Genomic DNA, 20132 nt, shown 5'->3' with positions numbered 1-20132 from the left:
ATATGCCCCAGTACAGGGGAATGCCAGGGCCAAGAAGTGAGAGTGGATGTGTAGGGGAGTGGGGGGTAAGGGTATGGGGGACTTTTGGGATAGCATTTGAAATGTAAATGAAGAAAATACCTAATTTTTTAAAATTGGAAATGATATTAATTAATTAATTAATTAATTAAAATGGACTTCAAAAGACAAGGCTCCAAAATTACTAATAACATTGTAATACTTATGTTACAATTGCAAGTACATTGTTTATTATGGTTCTAGCCATGTAAGAACAGCAAAGCCCCTTCCTTTCATAGGGGAAGAAAGAAATAATTAGCTGTTTTAGTAACTGTACATTTTGTATATGTTTAGGTAATTCTTAAATATTATAGGAAATAATAAATATATGGTGCCAAAAAAATTCCAAAACTTAGCAGTTTGTACAGCTTTAAATGTACGTGGTTTGTTGCATGTAACTTCTATCTTTATAAAGCTACTTATAATCTATTTGCCTGATCAGTGGCTGATTGGTGAATGAAAAGTTGTCCAGGCAGAAACCGAGGGTGTCTTGAACCCTATTGGATGCAGCCAGAGTAAGAGAAGTAAACAGATTTGTGGAATAGTTCAGAATATACTCATAAGAGCAAGTAAATGTTCACCATTTTCCAAAGGTTAACTTGTTTTAGTTTTCTAGAGCAAAAGCTAGGGAACATTCGATTTTCTGAAAGCCCCCTGAACTTGTAGAGAAACTTACTATGAACTCAAATGACCTGGGAGAACACCATGGATTCTATTCAACTGCTAAAAATATTTCAAGGGGAAAAAAAAGAGTAGGAGGAAGCAAAAGAAAAACATTGTGTAAGTACTAATTTCTATCACATTCTTCGGCAGTTGTCTCTTGATTGTGAAAGCTAAGTAGGAAAAGTAGATTTAAGATGGGCATCCGAGTACAAAGTTCAAGTGAGACCACAATAGTCAATCCTCCCCAGCATATTATCATTTGTGAGATTTTGTTTCACTTTAGAGTTTAAAAAATATCGAGAAAACAGCTCAATCTGGAAAGGTTTCAGTAGCAAGCCTGAGGGCCTAAGCTTGAACCCCAGTACACACATAAATAAAAAAAGCCAGGGAAAGGCACTGCACACTTTTAACCCCAACAATGCAGAGACAGGTAGATCTCTGAGACTAACTGACCAACCAGCCTACCCTACATGACGATGAATTCTAGAACAGTGAAAGACCTTGTAAAAAATAAACATGTTGTGTGGTGACTGAGGAATGACATCCACAGTATCACAGTAGTCCTTGGGCCTTCACTCGTGTGTGTGTGTGTGTGTGTGTGTGTGTGTGTGTGTGTGTTTCTCCGTGTAGAGAGATCCTACCAACTTTTAGAATACTTCCTTATTCACAAATTGTTTTTACACATTGGATCTGTTTTCACTGTCACTGTAGCCATCTGAGGGGAGATATTTTTAGCTTCAGTTTTCTGTGAGGATGTCTGTAAAGACAAGGTTGATGCTGTGGAAGCAACTTACACTTCAGACCACTTCCTCATGTGTTGGAATCTTCATTGTGCTTTCTACTATGGCAAGAATTCTTTCTCCTGTTCATTTTTCCCCTCTCTACAACATCCCCTCTTTCCTTTGGCCATTGTTTATTCAGTGTTCTCTTTCACTGTTGGTCTACAGAAAAACAGTTCTCCTGGCCCTAAGACATATTTTCATTCTATTCTACCACCTTGCCCGTTCATTTAATACCCTTGGACTAAATCATTCAAAAGCTTTGGTACATGTGAGGTTGTAATGACCATTCAAAAATAAGGTCTTTGGGGCTGGAGAGATGGCTCAGTGGTTAAGAGCACCGACTGCTCTTCTAAAGGTCCAGAGTTCAAATTCCAGCAACCACATGATGGCTCACAAGCATTCATAATGAGATCTGACGCCCTCTTCTGGTGCATCTGAAGACAACTACAGTGTACTTAGATATAATAATAAATCAATCTTTTTTAAAAAAAAGGTCTTCAAAGTATCCACATTTCAGCACACTACACTAGAATACTGAGAATTACCCACTTTACAGTTGGACAGCTTTTGAATAACTTTGTTATTTTTTTTTAAATCCTAAGGAGTGGTTTGTGAAACTAAGAAAAAAGCAATAACAAATGCACAATAAGGCCTCAACTGCCTTACAGCAGATAATTTTTCACCTGAGAAGGAGGAAGCACTCTCAGGTCATTTCGTTAGAAAAGTTTACTTTATGCTGTTTTCTAAGAGTTGTAGATCTGATGAGTGTACAGCTAATGTAAAAAAAAAAAAACCTGGAAAGTTTATGTTCTAATATGGGAAATACAACAATGTCCTTACTTCACTTCTTTATCTGTGAAACAGAGTTGATCATGCATACTTCTTTTCCCCCTTGAGGTTTCAGTTAACTCCTTCAATAAAGGTAAACTCTCAGTACAATGGATAAAGCACCCCCCCCCAACTGTAGAAGCCTGTATATGTGGAAATATCTAGTGTGATTGCATACTCCACCAACCCCAGAATTTGAAAAGCTGAATCAGAAGAATCATTGGGGTACAAAACAAATCCCTGTCTCGAAAGAAAGATAAAACAATGCCCCCCAAAACAAATAAGAACACCGTGAGTCTCACAAAACAAATGCACTCAGGTGCCTGCTGGGACTGATCCAGAGGTTAAAGCCATTTGCAAGTGATGGGGTCTACAACCTTTCTCTAAGGACATTTTCTGTACAGGTCTAGTCTCCATCTTTCTATTGCTCACTTGTCCCTACAGTTCGGAGTATCCTACATCATCTTCATTCACTCCTACTTGTCCATCAAAAGAAAGATCATTCCTCTGTGATTCCTCTACCAAAGGTAAGGGTTTTCAAGCGCAAACAATTTAGACATCTAAAGGATTCTATACAAACAACGCTTTGGACAAAATCAAAGGTTCGTGTATGCATGACAAGTGTTTTTGACATTTGTGTTTGCCCACTTGTCTGAATAATTTTTGCCTTGCGTGCCTGGAGAAATAAAACGTATAAATTACAGGTAATTCCCAGCAGAAAGAAGGGCTGGAAATAAGGTAGAAATGACCACCACGGGCTTCTTGGGCCCAGAATTCCCAGATCAAATGGCTTGGTGTCAGGAATTCCCAGCTATCCTACAGGAGGATCTCAAAGGTTTCAGCAAGAGTTGCTTTGGCTGCAACTCTTTGGCTTGTTCTTTAATCTCCTGAGACTCTCCCTTCTGCTTGTCCTGGTGGGCCCTGGGGGGAGCGGGGAGGGAATACCTAAGAGCAATTGGTAGCTGGTACTTCTAATGCCCCTTCCTCCTTCTCCTACCTCCAAGAATCTGTTTTGGGATTGGGTTCAGGAATGAAATTCTGCCTGTGCTAACCTCCTGGGGAGCCGGTAGACTTGTCTGTTAAAAATCGCTTCAAGATAAAGCTTCTGCTTTGGAGCCTAAAGCAGGGTTCCGAAAAACAAGTGGTATTTAGGGAAGAAGGGTCTTCAAAGGCTACAGTGAGTCATTCCAGCCTTCAACCATACTACGCCAGCACTACGTTCTCTAAAGCCACCCTGCGCTAGCTTGCGGTGAGGGGAGGGGAGAAAAGGAAAGGGGAAGGGAGGGGAGAGAGAAAGGAGGTGGGAAGGCAGGGAGGCCGGCCCGCGGGGGCGGGACCGACTCACAAACTGTTGCATTTGCTTTCCACCTCCCAGCGCCCCCTCGGAGATCCCTAGGAGCCAGCCTGCTGGGAGAACCAGAGGGTCCGGAGCAAACCTGGAGGCTGAGAGGGCATCAGAGGGGAAAAGACTGAGCTAGCCACTCCAGTGCCATACAGAAGCTTAAGGGACGCACCACGCCAGCCCCAGCCCAGCGACAGCCAACGCCTGTTGCAGAGCGGCGGCTTCGAAGCCGCCGCCCAGGAGCTGCCCTTTCCTCTTCGGTGAAGTTTCTAAAAGCTGCGGGAGACTCGGAGGAAGCAAGGAAAGTGTCCGGTAGGACTAAGGCTGCCTTTGTCCTCTTCCTCTCTACCCTTACCCCCTCCTGGGTCCCCTCTCCAGGAGCTGGCTAGGCAGGCTTCCTGGCCAACCCTCTCCCCTACACCCCCAGCTCTGCCAGCCAGTTTGCACAGAGGTAACTCCCTTTGGCTGAGAGCAGAGGAGCTTGTTGCACATTGCAAGGCTTTGGGGAGCCCAGAGACTGAGAAGCAACAGCGCGCCCCGGAGAGTCCCTGGTTCCAGGTTCTCCCCCCTGCACCTCCTCCTGCCCGCCCCTCACCCTGTGTGTGGTGCTAGAAATGAAAAGATGAAAAGGCAGCTAGGGTTTCAGTAGTCGAAAGCAAAACAAAAGCTAAAAGAAAACAAGAAGAAAATAGCCCCGTTCTTATTTGCACCTGCTTCAGTGGACATTGAATTTGGAAGGCAGAGGATTTCCCCTTTTCCTCCCCGTCAAGCTTTGAGCATCTTTTAATCTGTTCTTCAAGTATTTAGAGACAAACTGTGTAACTAGCAGGGCAGATTCTGTCTGGCGCGTGCCTTCCTTTACTGGAGACTTTGAGGTTATCTGGGCACTCCCCCCACCCCCCTCCTGCAAGTTTTCTTCCCAGGAGCTTCCCGCAGGTGGGCAGCTAGCTGCAGATACTACATCATCAGTCAGGAGAACTCTTCAGAGCAAGAGACGAGAAGCCAGGATAAGGGAATTCGGTGGAAGCTACAGACAAGCTCAAGGATGGAGGTGCAGTTAGGGCTGGGAAGGGTCTACCCACGGCCCCCGTCCAAGACCTATCGAGGAGCGTTCCAGAATCTGTTCCAGAGCGTGCGTGAAGCGATCCAGAACCCGGGCCCCAGGCACCCTGAGGCCGCTAACATAGCACCTCCCGGCGCCTGTTTACAGCAGAGGCAGGAGACTAGCCCCCGGCGGCGGCGGCGGCAGCAGCACTCTGAGGATGGTTCTCCTCAAGCCCATATCAGAGGCCCCACAGGCTACCTGGCCCTGGAGGAGGAACAGCAGCCTTCACAGCAGCAGGCAGCCTCCGAGGGCCACCCTGAGAGCAGCTGCCTCCCCGAGCCTGGGGCGGCCACTGCTCCTGGCAAGGGGCTGCCGCAACAGCCACCAGCTCCTCCAGATCAGGATGACTCAGCTGCCCCATCCACGTTGTCCCTGCTGGGCCCCACTTTCCCAGGCTTAAGCAGCTGCTCCGCCGACATTAAAGACATTCTGAACGAGGCCGGCACCATGCAACTTCTTCAGCAGCAGCAACAACAGCAGCAGCACCAACAGCACCAACAGCAGCAGGAGGTAATCTCCGAAGGCAGCAGCGTGAGAGCCAGGGAGGCCACGGGGGCTCCCTCTTCCTCCAAGGATAGTTACCTAGGGGGCAATTCAACCATATCTGACAGTGCCAAGGAGTTGTGTAAAGCAGTGTCTGTGTCCATGGGATTGGGTGTGGAAGCCCTGGAACATTTGAGTCCAGGGGAACAGCTTCGGGGAGACTGCATGTACGCGTCGCTCCTGGGAGGTCCACCCGCGGTGCGTCCCACTCCTTGTGCGCCACTGCCCGAATGCAAAGGTCTTCCCCTGGACGAAGGCCCAGGCAAAGGCACTGAAGAGACTGCTGAGTATTCCTCTTTCAAGGGAAGTTACGCCAAAGGATTGGAAGGTGAGAGCTTGGGCTGCTCTGGCAGCAGTGAAGCAGGTAGCTCTGGGACACTCGAGATCCCGTCCTCTCTGTCTCTGTATAAATCTGGAGCAATAGACGAGGCAGCAGCATACCAGAATCGCGACTACTACAACTTTCCGCTGGCTCTGTCCGGGCCGCCGCACCCCCCGCCCCCTACCCATCCACACGCCCGCATCAAGCTGGAGAACCCATTGGACTATGGCAGCGCCTGGGCTGCGGCGGCAGCGCAATGCCGCTATGGGGACTTGGGTAGTCTACATGGAGGGAGTGTAGCCGGGCCCAGCACTGGATCGCCCCCAGCCACCACCTCTTCTTCCTGGCATACTCTCTTCACAGCTGAAGAAGGCCAATTATATGGGCCAGGAGGCGGGGGCGGCAGCAGCAGTCCAAACGATGCCGGGCCTGTAGCCCCCTATGGCTACACTCGGCCCCCTCAGGGGCTGACAAGCCAGGAGGGTGACTACTCTGCCTCCGAAGTGTGGTATCCTGGTGTTGTGAACAGAGTACCCTATCCCAGTCCCAACTGTGTCAAAAGTGAAATGGGACCTTGGATGGAGAACTACTCCGGACCTTATGGGGACATGCGGTAAGTTTATACTAAAAATGCCTCCTTTTCATCAAGGGCACAGAGTACCAGTTTGCATTTTGTGGGATCTAGGGACTCCCGCCCAAAAGAACATTCGGAAGGATCCTAAACCAGCTCAGACTAGTTCTATAGGAAGGTCTGTCCTACATCTGGAGCCCTCTTGGGGACTGTCATCTTGTGAAATGTTCCGCCTAAGCCCAGGGAATCTTTGCTGCGCTCCGGGGTGCTAATACGTGCTCTTTGAGATTCCTCTCCAATTTCCCTAGCTTTCTAAACTCCTCCACTAAGATCTTTCTGATATTTCAAATCCTATGAGTTCCAAACTTAAATCAATTGCATGGGCCATTTTCAGAAATGACGCCTGTAAGCTCTTCACTGTTTTTCATTCTTTTCCTCAAAGTTCTGGAAACGCGATCAGACATGTAGGGAGTTTCTTGTCTATGGGTCTGTTGGTAATCACCTTTCAGACCCGTGAAGTGAATGGTCTTGGCATAAGAAAAGGGAAATAAAAGCAGAAACCTGATTTTCGGCCCGCATCCTTCAAAGAGAGATAATAGAATTCTCAATTCTCCTAGAAAGAAAAGCCGCATCTGGTTGTTAAGGGGCTTCGGGGTGAAAGATGCAGTTTTTTTTTTTTCCCCAGGAAGTCACCAGTGACTTGCTCTCCGGTTAGAGGTCAGCCTTGAGAATTCAACAAGGCACATTTAGAGCAGGTAGATGGGGTTACTTTTGTGGTAAACACCGGGCAAAGTTTACTCTCACGTATTTCTCAGCATGAGCTGATTGTTGGGGAGTAACTGTGTGGGCCAGTTTTCTCTTGAAAGGTGTTTACTTTCTGTAGATTAGAATACATCAGAAAGTCTCTGTTTGGGGCTTGCACCAGATCTGTAAAGAAAAGAAATGTACTGTTAATGAATAGTTTGAGCAGGTTTGAGTTTGACTCACAAGTGTTACAAACAGAACAGAACAGAACAGAAATGTGAGGCATTGTCCTGCTGCTTGAGTGTGCTCACACATTTATATTGGGGACGGAGGAATAGGGCGCCACATTATATTTTGTTCATTTTAAGGACATACTTATAGTTTAAAACTTGAGTTGCTCATGCTAACAAATTGAGTAAGAACTGTCAATGACCTATGAACCACAAATGTTGCCTCACAGTTCTAATTAGAACAGGAGAAAAGTGGCGGGCAATTTTGCCTTATTAAACGTATTTACCACTGCTTCTTGAGCCTCTTAGAGGCTAGTTGAAATTTTCTCCCCACTAAGTTAAGATTATCTTTTCATCTGATAAGATGGAGTATTGACGGAGTAATTAATGGTTGATTTTCCTGAGGTGTTCATGTTTCTCTATGGATTTATGTTTGTGTCTCAAGTGGTTTTCTCTCATTTGTGATGTTCGCCAAATGTCTTTGTGAGATGTACCATAATTTTTTGTGACTTAATTCTAACAATTTGTATTCTTTTATTGTTCTTGGTTGTTAGGACAGTGTCCAAAAATGAAAAAGGGAGGATAGGTTTTCATAAAATATACTTTTTTTGAGTTGTTGAAGAAAGAGTTTATTGTAGTTTATATTCTATTTGGTTTTTAAAGTTTGTCTTACAGGATTTTCAAAGATTCATTCGATAGCATTAAATCTTTTCTAGTTAAGTTAGAGTGTTTATTTTTGAGATGGGTTTTACTGTGGGATAAAAGGTCTTCGTTTTATGAGAATAGATTTACTTGGTATGGTTAATTTTTTTCTAGGGCTGTCAACTAGAGAATGGAGTCCCTCTTTTACTACAAACTTTTCTTCGGGGTAGGCATGTCTAAAGTGCTTCCTAGCCCAGCGTGATGCCTAACCACTTGAGCTAGCCACCCTTCTTCTGGCTCTACAACCCCAACTTGCTCACTTAACAAGAAGGAAAGTAGTAGTTCTCAGTGTTGGTTTTAGAAGATGCACTTTTGAAAATACAGTCTGACTTTCTACCAAGTGAATTTAAATACTTTCTAGCATTTACATAGTGAGCATTCTGATTTTTATCTCAGTTCTTAATGTGAGGGGTCCCTTCGCTATTAGATTGATCGTTACACTTTGAAGCTTTATTGACACTCTAAATTTTTGAGTGAGAATTTGGCTAGAGCCAGTGAAGTTTCTATCTAAGTGAGCTGACAGTTTCCATTCCTAGGATCTAGAAAATCATTTGAATCATTTTGTTGCAAATTAATTAATTGATCTCATCAGAATGCAACCAGCATTTAAAATGAAAATAGTTTCTGACTTTTCTGTTTACCCGTACTTCACAGGCGTAATTGGATAAAAAGCAAAGAAGTTTTAAAGGCAAGTCCAGAGCTCATTCCCTCTGGATGGCATGCATTGTGTGCCGATTTTGAGTCTAATATCTCAAAATTCTGGAAGTTTCTTGTAACTTTTTTCAACTGTTTGTGATCGTGAACATTAGTTATATGGGGGAGAAATTTTTTTAGCCTTACTAACAGCAGCAGGAATTTGGTGTTAGACATCAGCAACATTTCTACGGAGAAGGCAGAAACTGAAAATCTTATTTTTTTTTTTTTTTTACTTAGTCTAGCATATGGTTTGAACAGAAGGAAAAATAAAACTAATGGGTCTTGTTTGTAAGCCTGACGATATTTTATGGAGCTGTTTTCTCTTGGAGTTCAAACAGGACTACAACTTTGTAGCACAATACAGTGGTAAACATGGATTCTTACAAATTAGAGCCCTAGAGAACCCATAGACAAATTTGAGTTGGGGCTTAGAGAAATTACTTAGATGCAGAGTGGAAATTAATATTTTTTGTGTGTTTGTTCCAGCATTCATAAGAGGCATTATTTTGGTGACATTGGCAAGTTCTGCCTTTTATTTCTTTTTTTCCCCTAGGTACAGGGTTTTATCAATTCTCATGTCATCTCCACTCTCTTTCCTAGTTACCAAGCATTTTTTTTTTCAAGCTATCGCATAAGGAGTAGTTTGCATGTTTTAGAAAGTGAAATTTGGCTTTCTGATTAAGGTGTGATTTCTGTTGTCCTCTATAGTTTGTAAACATATAGTGAGTTCTTCCTGGGTCTCAGTCACCCAAACCCCAACACCAAAGAGCCAAGTCACTTGGCACCCATTTGTAAGTAGCCACAAGATGCAGCTATGGCAAGACCCTCTTATATAGACTAGCACTCTGACCTTAATATCATCATTAGAAAGTGATTTTATATGCCACTTACTAACTTTCCAATTGCTAGTTTGTGGTGTTCCCCCTCCCTCATTGTTAATTTTACCTCATATATTAATACATGGATATATCGAATTTGCTGACACATTTAATTGTTTTGTTAAGTCTTTTTCTTCACTGTTTTAATTTTCTCATCTGGTTTACATATATACTTTTAAAACAATTCTTTTATCTCCTGATTTGTATGCATGCAGTGGTCACTCTCCGGAGTATCCTGTGAGTTGAACATGGATTTCTTCTTCTTAACATTAATATTACTATTACTTCTACTACAACTACTACATATGATGATACAGAGACCATTAAGTTTAACTGGTGTTCCGTTTAAGCAAGGAACAGAATGCAGACTAGGAGGGACAAAGCAAGAGGCTTGATTTATAGTCACATCTGAACTCATGATACTGAAAAATAGTGATAATAAAAAAACAAAAAAATACATTTTTTAAAGTTGGTAAGGGAGTGAAAAGAAAATCTTTATCCAATCCCCAACTAACTCGGTTTTCTCTTTGTCTACAGCTTCCTCAAATCCTGCCTATGCTAAGTTTTCTTTTATTTCCACTTCTTCTGAGCCTTTGACATTGAAATATAGACTCTTCTATCTACTTCATGGAATTTTCCCCCCACATTATACCTGTGGCATGCCCCTAAAGATTCTCTTTAATGAAAATGTGGCAAGTAACAGATCAGATGAACACAGCACCTCTTTCAAGACTAGACACCAGGAGGGAACTGTAAATGAATAGCCACATAGCAGAACATTTTTATCTTGAGGTTAGAGACAGATTCAACAGTTGCTGAGGAAATTGTGGGAGATAGCTTATGCAACTTGAAGATTTAGTGAAATATTTTGTCACCCCCACTCCAGTTGTGGGTGTGTATTGCATGTCTGTGTGTCTGTCAGTATATGTCTTGCAGAATTGGAGTTTGAATCCAGGGCCCTCTGCACTGATCTACCTACACAGCCTATCTTAATCTCTGCCCTTTTCTCTCTGATGACCCTACTGATAACCTTTTCTCAGACACTGAGGATAACTATACTCTCAGTTTCTCAAAAGCTCTGTCTGTATCTATTCATCTATTCTGTATATCTACGTCGGCTTTAATCTTCACATGAGGGTGCTCAGGCTACATGCAAATTCTTATTGATAAACTAAGAAAATAGAAGAGAAATTATTTTATTTCAGCTTCCATTGCCAGCAGTTCATCAAGTTCCATGATATTCATTTATACTGAGTTATACGTATGCTAAACACATTGACTTAATTTAAATAATGACTTTTGAAATACCATAAAATTAATACTATTTGATGTCCTTCATGATATATAACAAAATATACATTTTATGCATACATAGTATTTTCCAGTTTATTCATTAATAGTCAAATAACTTCATGTAGGCCAGTAAGGTACTTAATATTATGCTAACTTCCTCGTTATTGGTGGAATATTAAAACATTGCATTTTGTATACCTGTTGATCATTTGAGGAAACTTCTCTGAAGCAGAACATAAAGCTTCTGGAAGCTTCTCTCCTGATCCTAATATTTTAGATTGTTACTCAGTATGGGCTACATATCTGCATCACAGAGCTGAGGGGACACAAATTATGGTTTGCAAACTCATGAATGATGCTGCTCTTCTCTCACACACTGATTGCTGCCAATCTGCCAGACACATCAGGGTTGGGAATGGCTCACTCATAAATTTATAGCATTAAAGTGCTGTTGGTCAGTAGAGACTGTTGCCAATTTAGATCATATTGGATCAGAGTTCTATTTTGTTAGCAGTAGCCTAATTGAGACATAATTCACAATCCATACAATTCATCTAATAAAGTACACATTTCAGTTCTTTATGGCAAATTCTGACTTACATATTTACTATCACATTCAATTTTAGGACATTTTACTCATCTAGTCCAAAATCTATGTGCTTGGTATTAGTAACCTCTCTACTTACTCCCAACTCTGATGTACCACTAATTTGTCTCTGTATGGATTTACTCATTCTGCCATTTCATCTAAATAAACACAACATTGCAACACTAGTTCTATTGTGATTATATTCTTTTATAAAATGTTTCCTAGCTTCACTAGTGTTAAATCACAATCAATTCTTCATTATTTTTTCCACAGGTGAATTAATTTTTTTATTTTGTAGATTATGCCACATTTTGTCCATTTATGAAAATTATGGTTGCCACTATTGTTTGATATTACTAATAATATTGCCACAAACATTCATTCACATTTAAAAAATAATAATTTGTGTATATTATTTTATATGTATGAGTGTTTTGCCTGCATGCATGAATGTGCACCACATTCATGTCTGAGGTATCTGATTCTCTAAACCTGAAATTACAGATGGTTGTGAGCCACCATATGGATGTTAGGAACCAAACCAGGATCCTCGGAAAAAGAAACAAGTGCTCTTAAACATAAATCCGTCTTTTAATTATTTTGGTTAAATAATAAGTAACGGAAATTTTATATCATATAGAAACTATATTTTTAATTTTATAAGAATATGCCAAGCTGTTTTCAAAAGTGTCTTTTTGGACACTTTTGAAGTGTCTAAACTACACAAAGGTGTACTTTAGAATCCAAGGAATCCAAGCAGTATTATATGAACATGTTATTTTATCTATATCTTGTAAACACTTATTACTTTTCTTTTAATATGTGTGTGTGTGTGTGTGTGTGTGTGTGTGTGTGTGTGTGTGTGTATGTGTATGCACAGGTGTGGGTACCCATGGAAGCCAGAAGAGGGCATCAGATCAACTAGAAGAAAGTTGTGAGCCATTTGATGTAGGTGCTGAAAGAATAACAAGTGCTTTTTACCACTCAACTGTCTTTCCAGTTCCATATCATCATCATCATTATCATCATCATTGTTGTCACTATTGATATCTAATGGATGTGAAGCTCATTGTCACTTTAATTGTGTACTTTCCTAATCACTAATAATGTTCAATACATTTTCTTGCCTTTTGTCAATTTTTTTGACAAAATACCTACTCATATTCTTTGCTCATGTTTAGTTGAGTTACCATTTTGACATTGAATTATGAGTCTTTTTAAATATATGTTTTGATAAAAAGTCCTTTAATGGATTGATTTTTGAATAATTTTTTGGCAGCATCCACTGAAGGAAAACATTTTTTAATCAATTTGATAAAATTCAGGATTTTGTGTGTGTGTGTGTATGTTGTGTTTTGGATTATAAGTTCTATGTTTCAAATTAAGAGGCGTTCCCTAGTTCTAAAACAAAAAGATATATACCCATGTTTCTTTCTACAAGTTTCCCAGGTTTTTGTTCTTGATCATCTTTGATTTGATGTTTATATATGTTGTGAAGTGGAGATCTAGGTCCTGTTTCTGTGCCTGTACATATCTAATTATCATTGTTGAACCTGTGTCCAATTCAACTGTCTCAGTATTCTCTAAACAAATACATTAACCATGCATGTGAGGTATTTTTTTGACATTCAACTATATTAGCTGATCTATATATCTTTTCTTATCCCATTTCTACATTGTTTAGATTGTATATATTTTTATTAAGCTTTTTTATTCAACATTAGCACTCCAGACATACTAATTACTAGTTTCTTCCACAGTTTCTTGACTATATAATTTCATTTGCTGAGAATATATTTGATGTCTTTGACTGGAGAATTATGCAATAATATAAGTAATGAATTAAATGCAGAATAATTAATGAGTCATAGTGTGGTGTGAGATTCAAGGAACATATCCAGTGTGGCAGTCAGATCAAAAGTAATTCTCTTGCTCTCAAGGTTTCAATTGATGCAGAGGTTTATTTTGAGCTTATACATAATGAAGTTACCCGCTCCCCTAAGGGAAGAAAGAGATAAACACAAGTGAAATAATTCAAGGAATAAGAGAAAAAAATAATAGGGTGACTATTGTACCACTAACACTATTTTACTGGCTTGTCAATGTTGACTTAAAGGTAGTAATTTTGATTGTTTTTCTGTCTTTGAAGCTTATATAGTACCTTCAGATTCTATGAAAGCTCTCCAGGGAGACTTCCAGATCAGTTCTATCTCATTTCCTTCAAGACCTGTGTCCAAACTGTGTGGTGTCTTCAGTAATAAGCTTTTACCTTAAGGTTCATGGAAGCAACCAAAGGCAGTAACAATAATCTATATTGTTTTGAGAGTCTCTTGGATTTCCATAAGGAATTACTCAAAGGGAAATTTCCCTTGAGTATTTGTTATTCAGTCTATTGTTCTTAAGGTGAGCATTATCTGTATATCTATAGAATATGCATCTACATATTAAGATTTATTCATATATTTGTTTTTAAGTAAGTTTTACTACATCTTTTTTTCAAATATCTGTAGTATATACTCCTTCCTTTATAGTACCATTGCTCCCTATTCCCCAACTAAAGTACCCACAGTCATTTTTCTCACTTCTCCCTTTCATAGTGTTCTCTCTCTCTCTCTCTCTCTCTCTCTCTCTCTCTCTCTCTCTCTCTCAGCAGTTCTCAATCCATGGGTTTTGACTCCTTCTCTCTCTCTCTCTCTCTCTCTCTCTCTCTCTCTCTCTCTCTCTCTCTCTCTCTCTCTCAGCAGTTCTCAATCCATGGGTTTTGACTCCTTTTGGGGGAGGTGATAACAACCATTTTATAGGAGTTGTCTAAGACCATCAAAAATACAAATGTTTACATTACAATTCACAACAATAGCAAACTTACAGTGATGAAGTAGCAATAAAAGTAATTTATGGTTATGGGTCACCACAGCATGAGGAACTGTATGAAAGGTAACAGCATTAGGAAAGTTTAGAACCACTGCTCTAGAGCATTTCCAACCTCCTCAGAAAATGGTCCCTTTTTAATTTCCTGGCTTCTAGGGTTGCTTCGGAATACATGCTCAAATTTAAAGATTCATACCTAGGATTCACTTTCCATTTTCTTTTGTAAAGCCAGGATTACCTTAGTATCAAAACCTGGTAAAGATACATCAGCAACAACATAAATTGCAGGTCAATGCCTTTGATGAACATAAACTCAAAAATTCTCATTAAAATACTTGCAAAACTGAGTTTAGGCACATAACAAAAAGCCAACATGTCTTCTCTATAAAAGTCCTAGAGAGAGAGTTCTGGAACAGCCAACATCATAAGAGAGATTTTCCATATTTAGATAGGTTGTGGTATAAATAAGAGGTGCTAGAAATTCCATCAGAAAGCTTCTAGAAAAATGAACATTCTGCCTAGCTATTTTATACATTTAACATAATCCATGTCAAAATCCCATGACTTTCTTTACAAAAATAGAAAACAAACACACCAAAATCAAACACATAAAAAAGCACACACACACACACACACACACAAACTTTCTAACATCCATATAGAAGAACCAAAATCCCACTGGATATCTAAGCCAATCCTAAACAAAAAGAAAAATACTGTAGTGATTACAATGCCAGATTTCAAGCAATATACTATATAATAAATTTTACCTTTTACAAATAGTATAGGTTAAGACTATTATAATAGTGTTCACAAGTTTATTCAGAAAGTTTAGGTAGTATGCAGTCAAATACAAAAGGAGGCACACAGGGATTTCAGTTTCATTCTTTTTTCAGTATATTTTTCCAACTAATATTTATTGAGCATTTACCACATACCTAGTTCTATATCAATGAAAAGGCATTGTAGAATCCAACCATGGAAGTTACAGTGTCGTGGAGAATATGACTAAAGAACAAGTGTCATGGAGGCTAGATTAGCAAACTGAGTAGGAGAGGTACTAAGGTGTGAAGTCACAGTTTGTACTTGTTGGTCAGCTTAAGCCTTACTGAGAATGAAATACTTGAAAAGAGACCTGAAGGAAACAAAGAAGTGAGCTACTTAGCTATACAAGACTAAATGATTTCAAGCACTGAGAGCCTAAAGAAGGGGCATACTGGGTGTGACAAAAGACAGAGGTCTATATGACTAGTGTGCCTAAGTAAGGAGTGATAAAACACAGAATCAGAGTTAAAGTAGATCTCCTAAATATTCTTTATTAATTCAGGATGTGTTCTGAAAACATAAATAAATAGCACAGTATTTTATTAGAACTCTTTTTCATAGCATCTGTTAATTTCAGATACGTGAGACATCTGTTTGGCCACTTCAATCTGTGAAGAAGGGACTGCAGAGTAAATGGGAAGCAAGGAGGTGAAGCTATTCCAGGTTTCCAAAGGAAAATGATAGTTCAGAGTAAGGTAGAAAAAGGAGTAAGAAATGGCTGCACTGAGATGTTTTAATGAAAGAGTTGGTAGCATTTATTGACAGGTGGTATAGTCATGGTGAAAAAAGAAAGGAGACAAATATGATTGGCAAAATGTTGGTTTTAACAACTGGAAAAGCACATCACCACTTACAGAGTGATGAAAGGTATATGTAGAAAAAGTATAGGACATACGAATCAAATGTTTAATAAAATTTGTGCCTTCCCGTGAGCTTCTTAGCTCATTCAGATTTCATGCAGAGCCTTCAAGTTTCCTCTTTTTCAGGGAAATTAAAAATAATCTTACAGATTATTTAAGAGAAAGAGTGAGCTTTTTCTTCTTCCCCAAACTTTAAGACAAGTAATTAAATTAAATAATAGGAAACCATACAGTTTGACAGCTACATCCAAAAGAGCAAGTATATATTTTGAATATTACACCAACATTATAGTTTAGTTTTAATAAGCATTGATTTTTAATCAAAGGTGAAATCTGCATGAAATGTGAACAGAAATTGCCTTACTCAACTATTAGGGTTCCTAGAATTTGGGCAATCATCTTTTCTATCTATCTCATTTTATGGACGAAGTGCCTAAGGCACAGATATAAAAGACTTGGCCAAGATCACACAGCCTGTTATTGTCTGCACCTAGTCAGAACCTATTCTGAAGGTAAACTGTATATTATTTTCTTAGAAAACTCAACATTGAAAACTCCATTTTCATAACAAATAATTCTAACAATAGCAATGATAGCAAGAACACATATTGTTTATTGCTTGTAAACCTTTGACATTTGCATGGGTTAATAAATTTAATTTTTACACCAACTTTCAGAAAATAGGCCCTTGCCTACCTGTCAAAGAGATAGAGAGTGACTGGATCTGTGTGTTCCTCAGAAAGTTTGGCTTGTATGTTTAAGACTTATTTTTTTTAATCTCTGAGTACTTCTAGTTCTGCCCATATGTGCATCAGTGTGGAGTTATCTAATAGAAGATGAGAAACCTACCAATCCATAGCTATGGCCTCAAAGAAAAATGTCTCTCTCTTCTCTAGCAGTTATCAACTGACTGCAGCAACTCAGTCTAGGTGTTAACCTCTGTACTATACCAGGCGTCTCATGGATCACCTAACTGGTTCCCTTGACCATCACAAAAGCTAGGTTACTCCAGCGGCTTTGTTGTGCACTTCTGTTATATAATCCCCTGCTGTATATAAGGCAGCTCAGTGGCCTAGATATTAGTGGAGGAATTTTGGGGTGGAAGGGGATTATAAATAGTAAATAGTTTATGGTAGGGATTAGAAAGCATTATGGTAGGAATAATTGAAAAGAGCTCAAAAATGCTATAGTGGCTGAACTTTAAAGTGAACTATCAACTTGTACAATTGAATGTCTGCTTAAATAAGACTACTTTAAAGCAAGAAAGAGAAAAGTGCCCATTTCATGTGATTCCTAATAATCCTATGACATGCATGCATATTCACATGTTACAGATGAAGAAAAAGCCACATAGCAATTGAGTGACATGCTCAAGTTGACTGAACATATAAGCAAAAAAAAAAAAAAAGCTTGTTTAGAATTCACTATGTCTATGAAAAGGAGTGCTACTCATATTACAGAGAGTTTTTAATTATAAAAATACTATATCTGAACTTCAAATATTAAACATTTTTAATTTAAGCCAGTTTCCTGTGGAAGGGCTCTGACAAAGGAAGATATCTAAAATAATATGTAAGCAATAGAGTCAAATCTTGAACTTGAAATGTCTAGCTGCCAGTAGCCTTTCTAGTCTATCACTCTGGCTTCCTTTTCACCATCCTTTGTCACCCTCCTCTTTCTGTTTGGCCCAGTTGCTAGTAAAAACACAAACAAATCACTCCATCAACAAGATTACACAGAGAGGTAGTTGAGTGAGCAGAACTCACCCTTCTTAAGAGACTTATAAAGTGAAATAAATCTTAAGACAAGACTGCAGATTATGTGATTAATATTAAATAAGAAGGGAAATTTTGTAGTACTTACACAATGTTATCTCCATCCTTTTAGGTCCAAATTGGTTGCACAGAATCCTTTATATCATGAACAAGGGTGTCACATAGCACTTTTTTTCACTGTGGCAATGGAAGCAGACTGCTGCAAATGTGCCCTGCTCAGTGTTTTCTTTGAATTGTGGCATCATCTTTCTACTCATGCAAATGATAACCACTTAGCTATTTCTTTTAAAAGTTGGCAGCAATGCCTGAGTGAAAGTGTCTTTCCAAACATGCCATATTGTGTCACAGCTCTGAAGCATTGTCTAACTTCTAATTAGATGAAGAAAGCACATAAACTCAGGGTTGACAGTAAAGATGGAAACATTTGGTATTCAATATTTGGATGTTAGAAGGTCTCTAAAACGTGTTATATGTCTACTTATTCTGCCTATCTACCTTTCCTTTTTATCTTTGCTTAAAACACCGAGGTTAGCAACTTGTAGTCTGTGGGAGTTTCCAATTGTTCATATGAAATCTGTTTGATCAGCCTTTTAATAAAAAAGACCAAGTTAGACTGAGATATTTTTCTTAGCAATTATCTAATAATAGAACAAAAATCTTAGCCATGCTCCTGTTTTTAGATGGTATGTTGTTTGCTTTAGATGCTTGCTGAACCTCAATGAGGTACTAGGCTGACTTAAAGTATTTCAGGTCAGATGTGGAAATGAACAGAGTGGTCTCTTTGAGGAATCGTTCCCCTTTCAGGTTCAGCATTTTCCATCAAAGATGACCTCAGTAGAGTTTCAGAACTAAGATTTTCAGAACTATGGCACTAAACGGAAATGTTTTCCTAAGCACGCTTGGTCATCCCATGTACCCAAATTCAATCTATCACATCTACTCTATTGTGAGGTGACCTCAAGTTTCTTATCTCCCACGCTCTTTGCTGTATTTTCCTTCACACTGTATCCTTGACACAATATAGTACAAAGGTTCATTTAAAAGAATGTTTAGAATATTGTTTTAAATATCCCTGAGACTGTAAGCTCCTTTATAATTGGAGCCTTGTGTGATTTATCTCCCTATTCTCAGTATTTGTCACAAAGCTTTGCTGAATAGTTACAAAATGCAGGATTAAAATTTCATCTCCTTGGGCTAGGGTAATAGATTAATTACCTAGCTTAGGCAAGACAATGGGTTCAATCTCAGTGGTACACATCTACTACACAACCTCCACACAAAGTCAGGTCCTCTCCAGTTGTTTGTAAGTTCAATTCCAAATTTGTTTAAATATGATATCCAGGTGTCTTTATGATCTGCCTGATCTGGCTCATTTTCCTATCTTATTTTGTTTTTGTTGTTGTTGTTGTTGTTGCTGTTACAATCTAGCCAAATGGATCTAGTTACTGTCACTTTAAACCATCCCCACTCCTTTGTTCTTTGAATTTATTGTTTTTTCTATTATCCCTTTGGCCTTGAAAGTTATTCCAATTTCATTAATGTCTGCACTTCTAATCATAGCTCAAATATCATTCCCTATCCCAAGAAAAAGTGATCTCTGATAGTTGAAATATGTTTGCTGTAGTTGTGTTTGTGTGTGTGTGTGTGTGTGTGTGTGTGTGTGTGTGTATGTGTGTCTATAAACCAGGGCTAGGTCTAGAAATGTCTAGCTTGTAAGATTTTTCAGAAGAAATATTCAGATGACAGGAAGAATGCTTGTCAAGAATCAGCTTATGCTTACCTCTTTATTCCTTATTAATCAATATACATAATAATTAGTTCTTCAAGTTATAATCATTTATGTGCATGCAAATAATTTTGATGCATATGTTCTTTTAAAACTTCTTCTATAGAAAAAAAAAAGAGATTGCTTCCTGGATATTTCTTTATAAAACTGCTCAAATGTGTAAACTTAGATTGTGGTATATAATGAGTAGTCTATATGTATTAGGTGATTCTGAGTTAATAAAATAGCACTGACTGCCACAAACAACTAGTAGGGTCAGAAGTTCTCTTCCTGGAAGTGTTTCACTTGGAATAAAAAAAAAGCCTTGCTTTTATAAATTCTAATACTTGCAGTATGTTATTCAACCTCACCGTTTATGCATGGAGGAGCTAACTAAGATTCTGCATAAAATACGGTAAGGGAGGTGGCAAGCAGTGGACCATTCCCTATATGCATTTGAACAATTACGTTCAATGTTCTTTCTGCAGTACCACAGAGAGAAAAAAACAACAAGGACAGGTTATATTTTAATAAAAGAGAAAAGTTGCCCACTAGAAACAGGTATGTTTTACTTACTCTAATCAGTACGTCTATGTATGCATCATTGAATTACTGTTAATATTTCCCATGGAAATTCAACTTTCTACTTTGGGAGTGAAGACCTAACAATATTGGGTACGCCTGGCAGAGGATA

General features: G+C 39.1%; 1 protein-coding gene across 1 annotated transcript in view; it reads left to right on the top strand.

Annotated features, from left to right (window-relative positions):
* The first annotated feature begins 3692 nt into the window (after positions 1–3692).
* Positions 3693–20132, top strand: part of Ar (androgen receptor) — a 170776-nt gene continuing 154336 nt past the window's right edge. The window contains exon 1 of the mRNA XM_021153485.3: positions 3693–6255. Coding sequence (XP_021009144.1) covers positions 4718–6255 — 1538 coding nt within the window. The 5' untranslated portion in view covers positions 3693–4717. The remainder of the gene's footprint in view (positions 6256–20132) is intronic.

Source organism: Mus caroli, unplaced genomic scaffold (assembly GCF_978045245.1).
Source record: "Mus caroli unplaced genomic scaffold, Mus_caroli_1 scaffold_5, whole genome shotgun sequence".
Taxonomy (NCBI): domain Eukaryota; kingdom Metazoa; phylum Chordata; class Mammalia; order Rodentia; family Muridae; genus Mus; species Mus caroli.
This window is presented reverse-complemented; position numbering and strand designations above follow the sequence as displayed.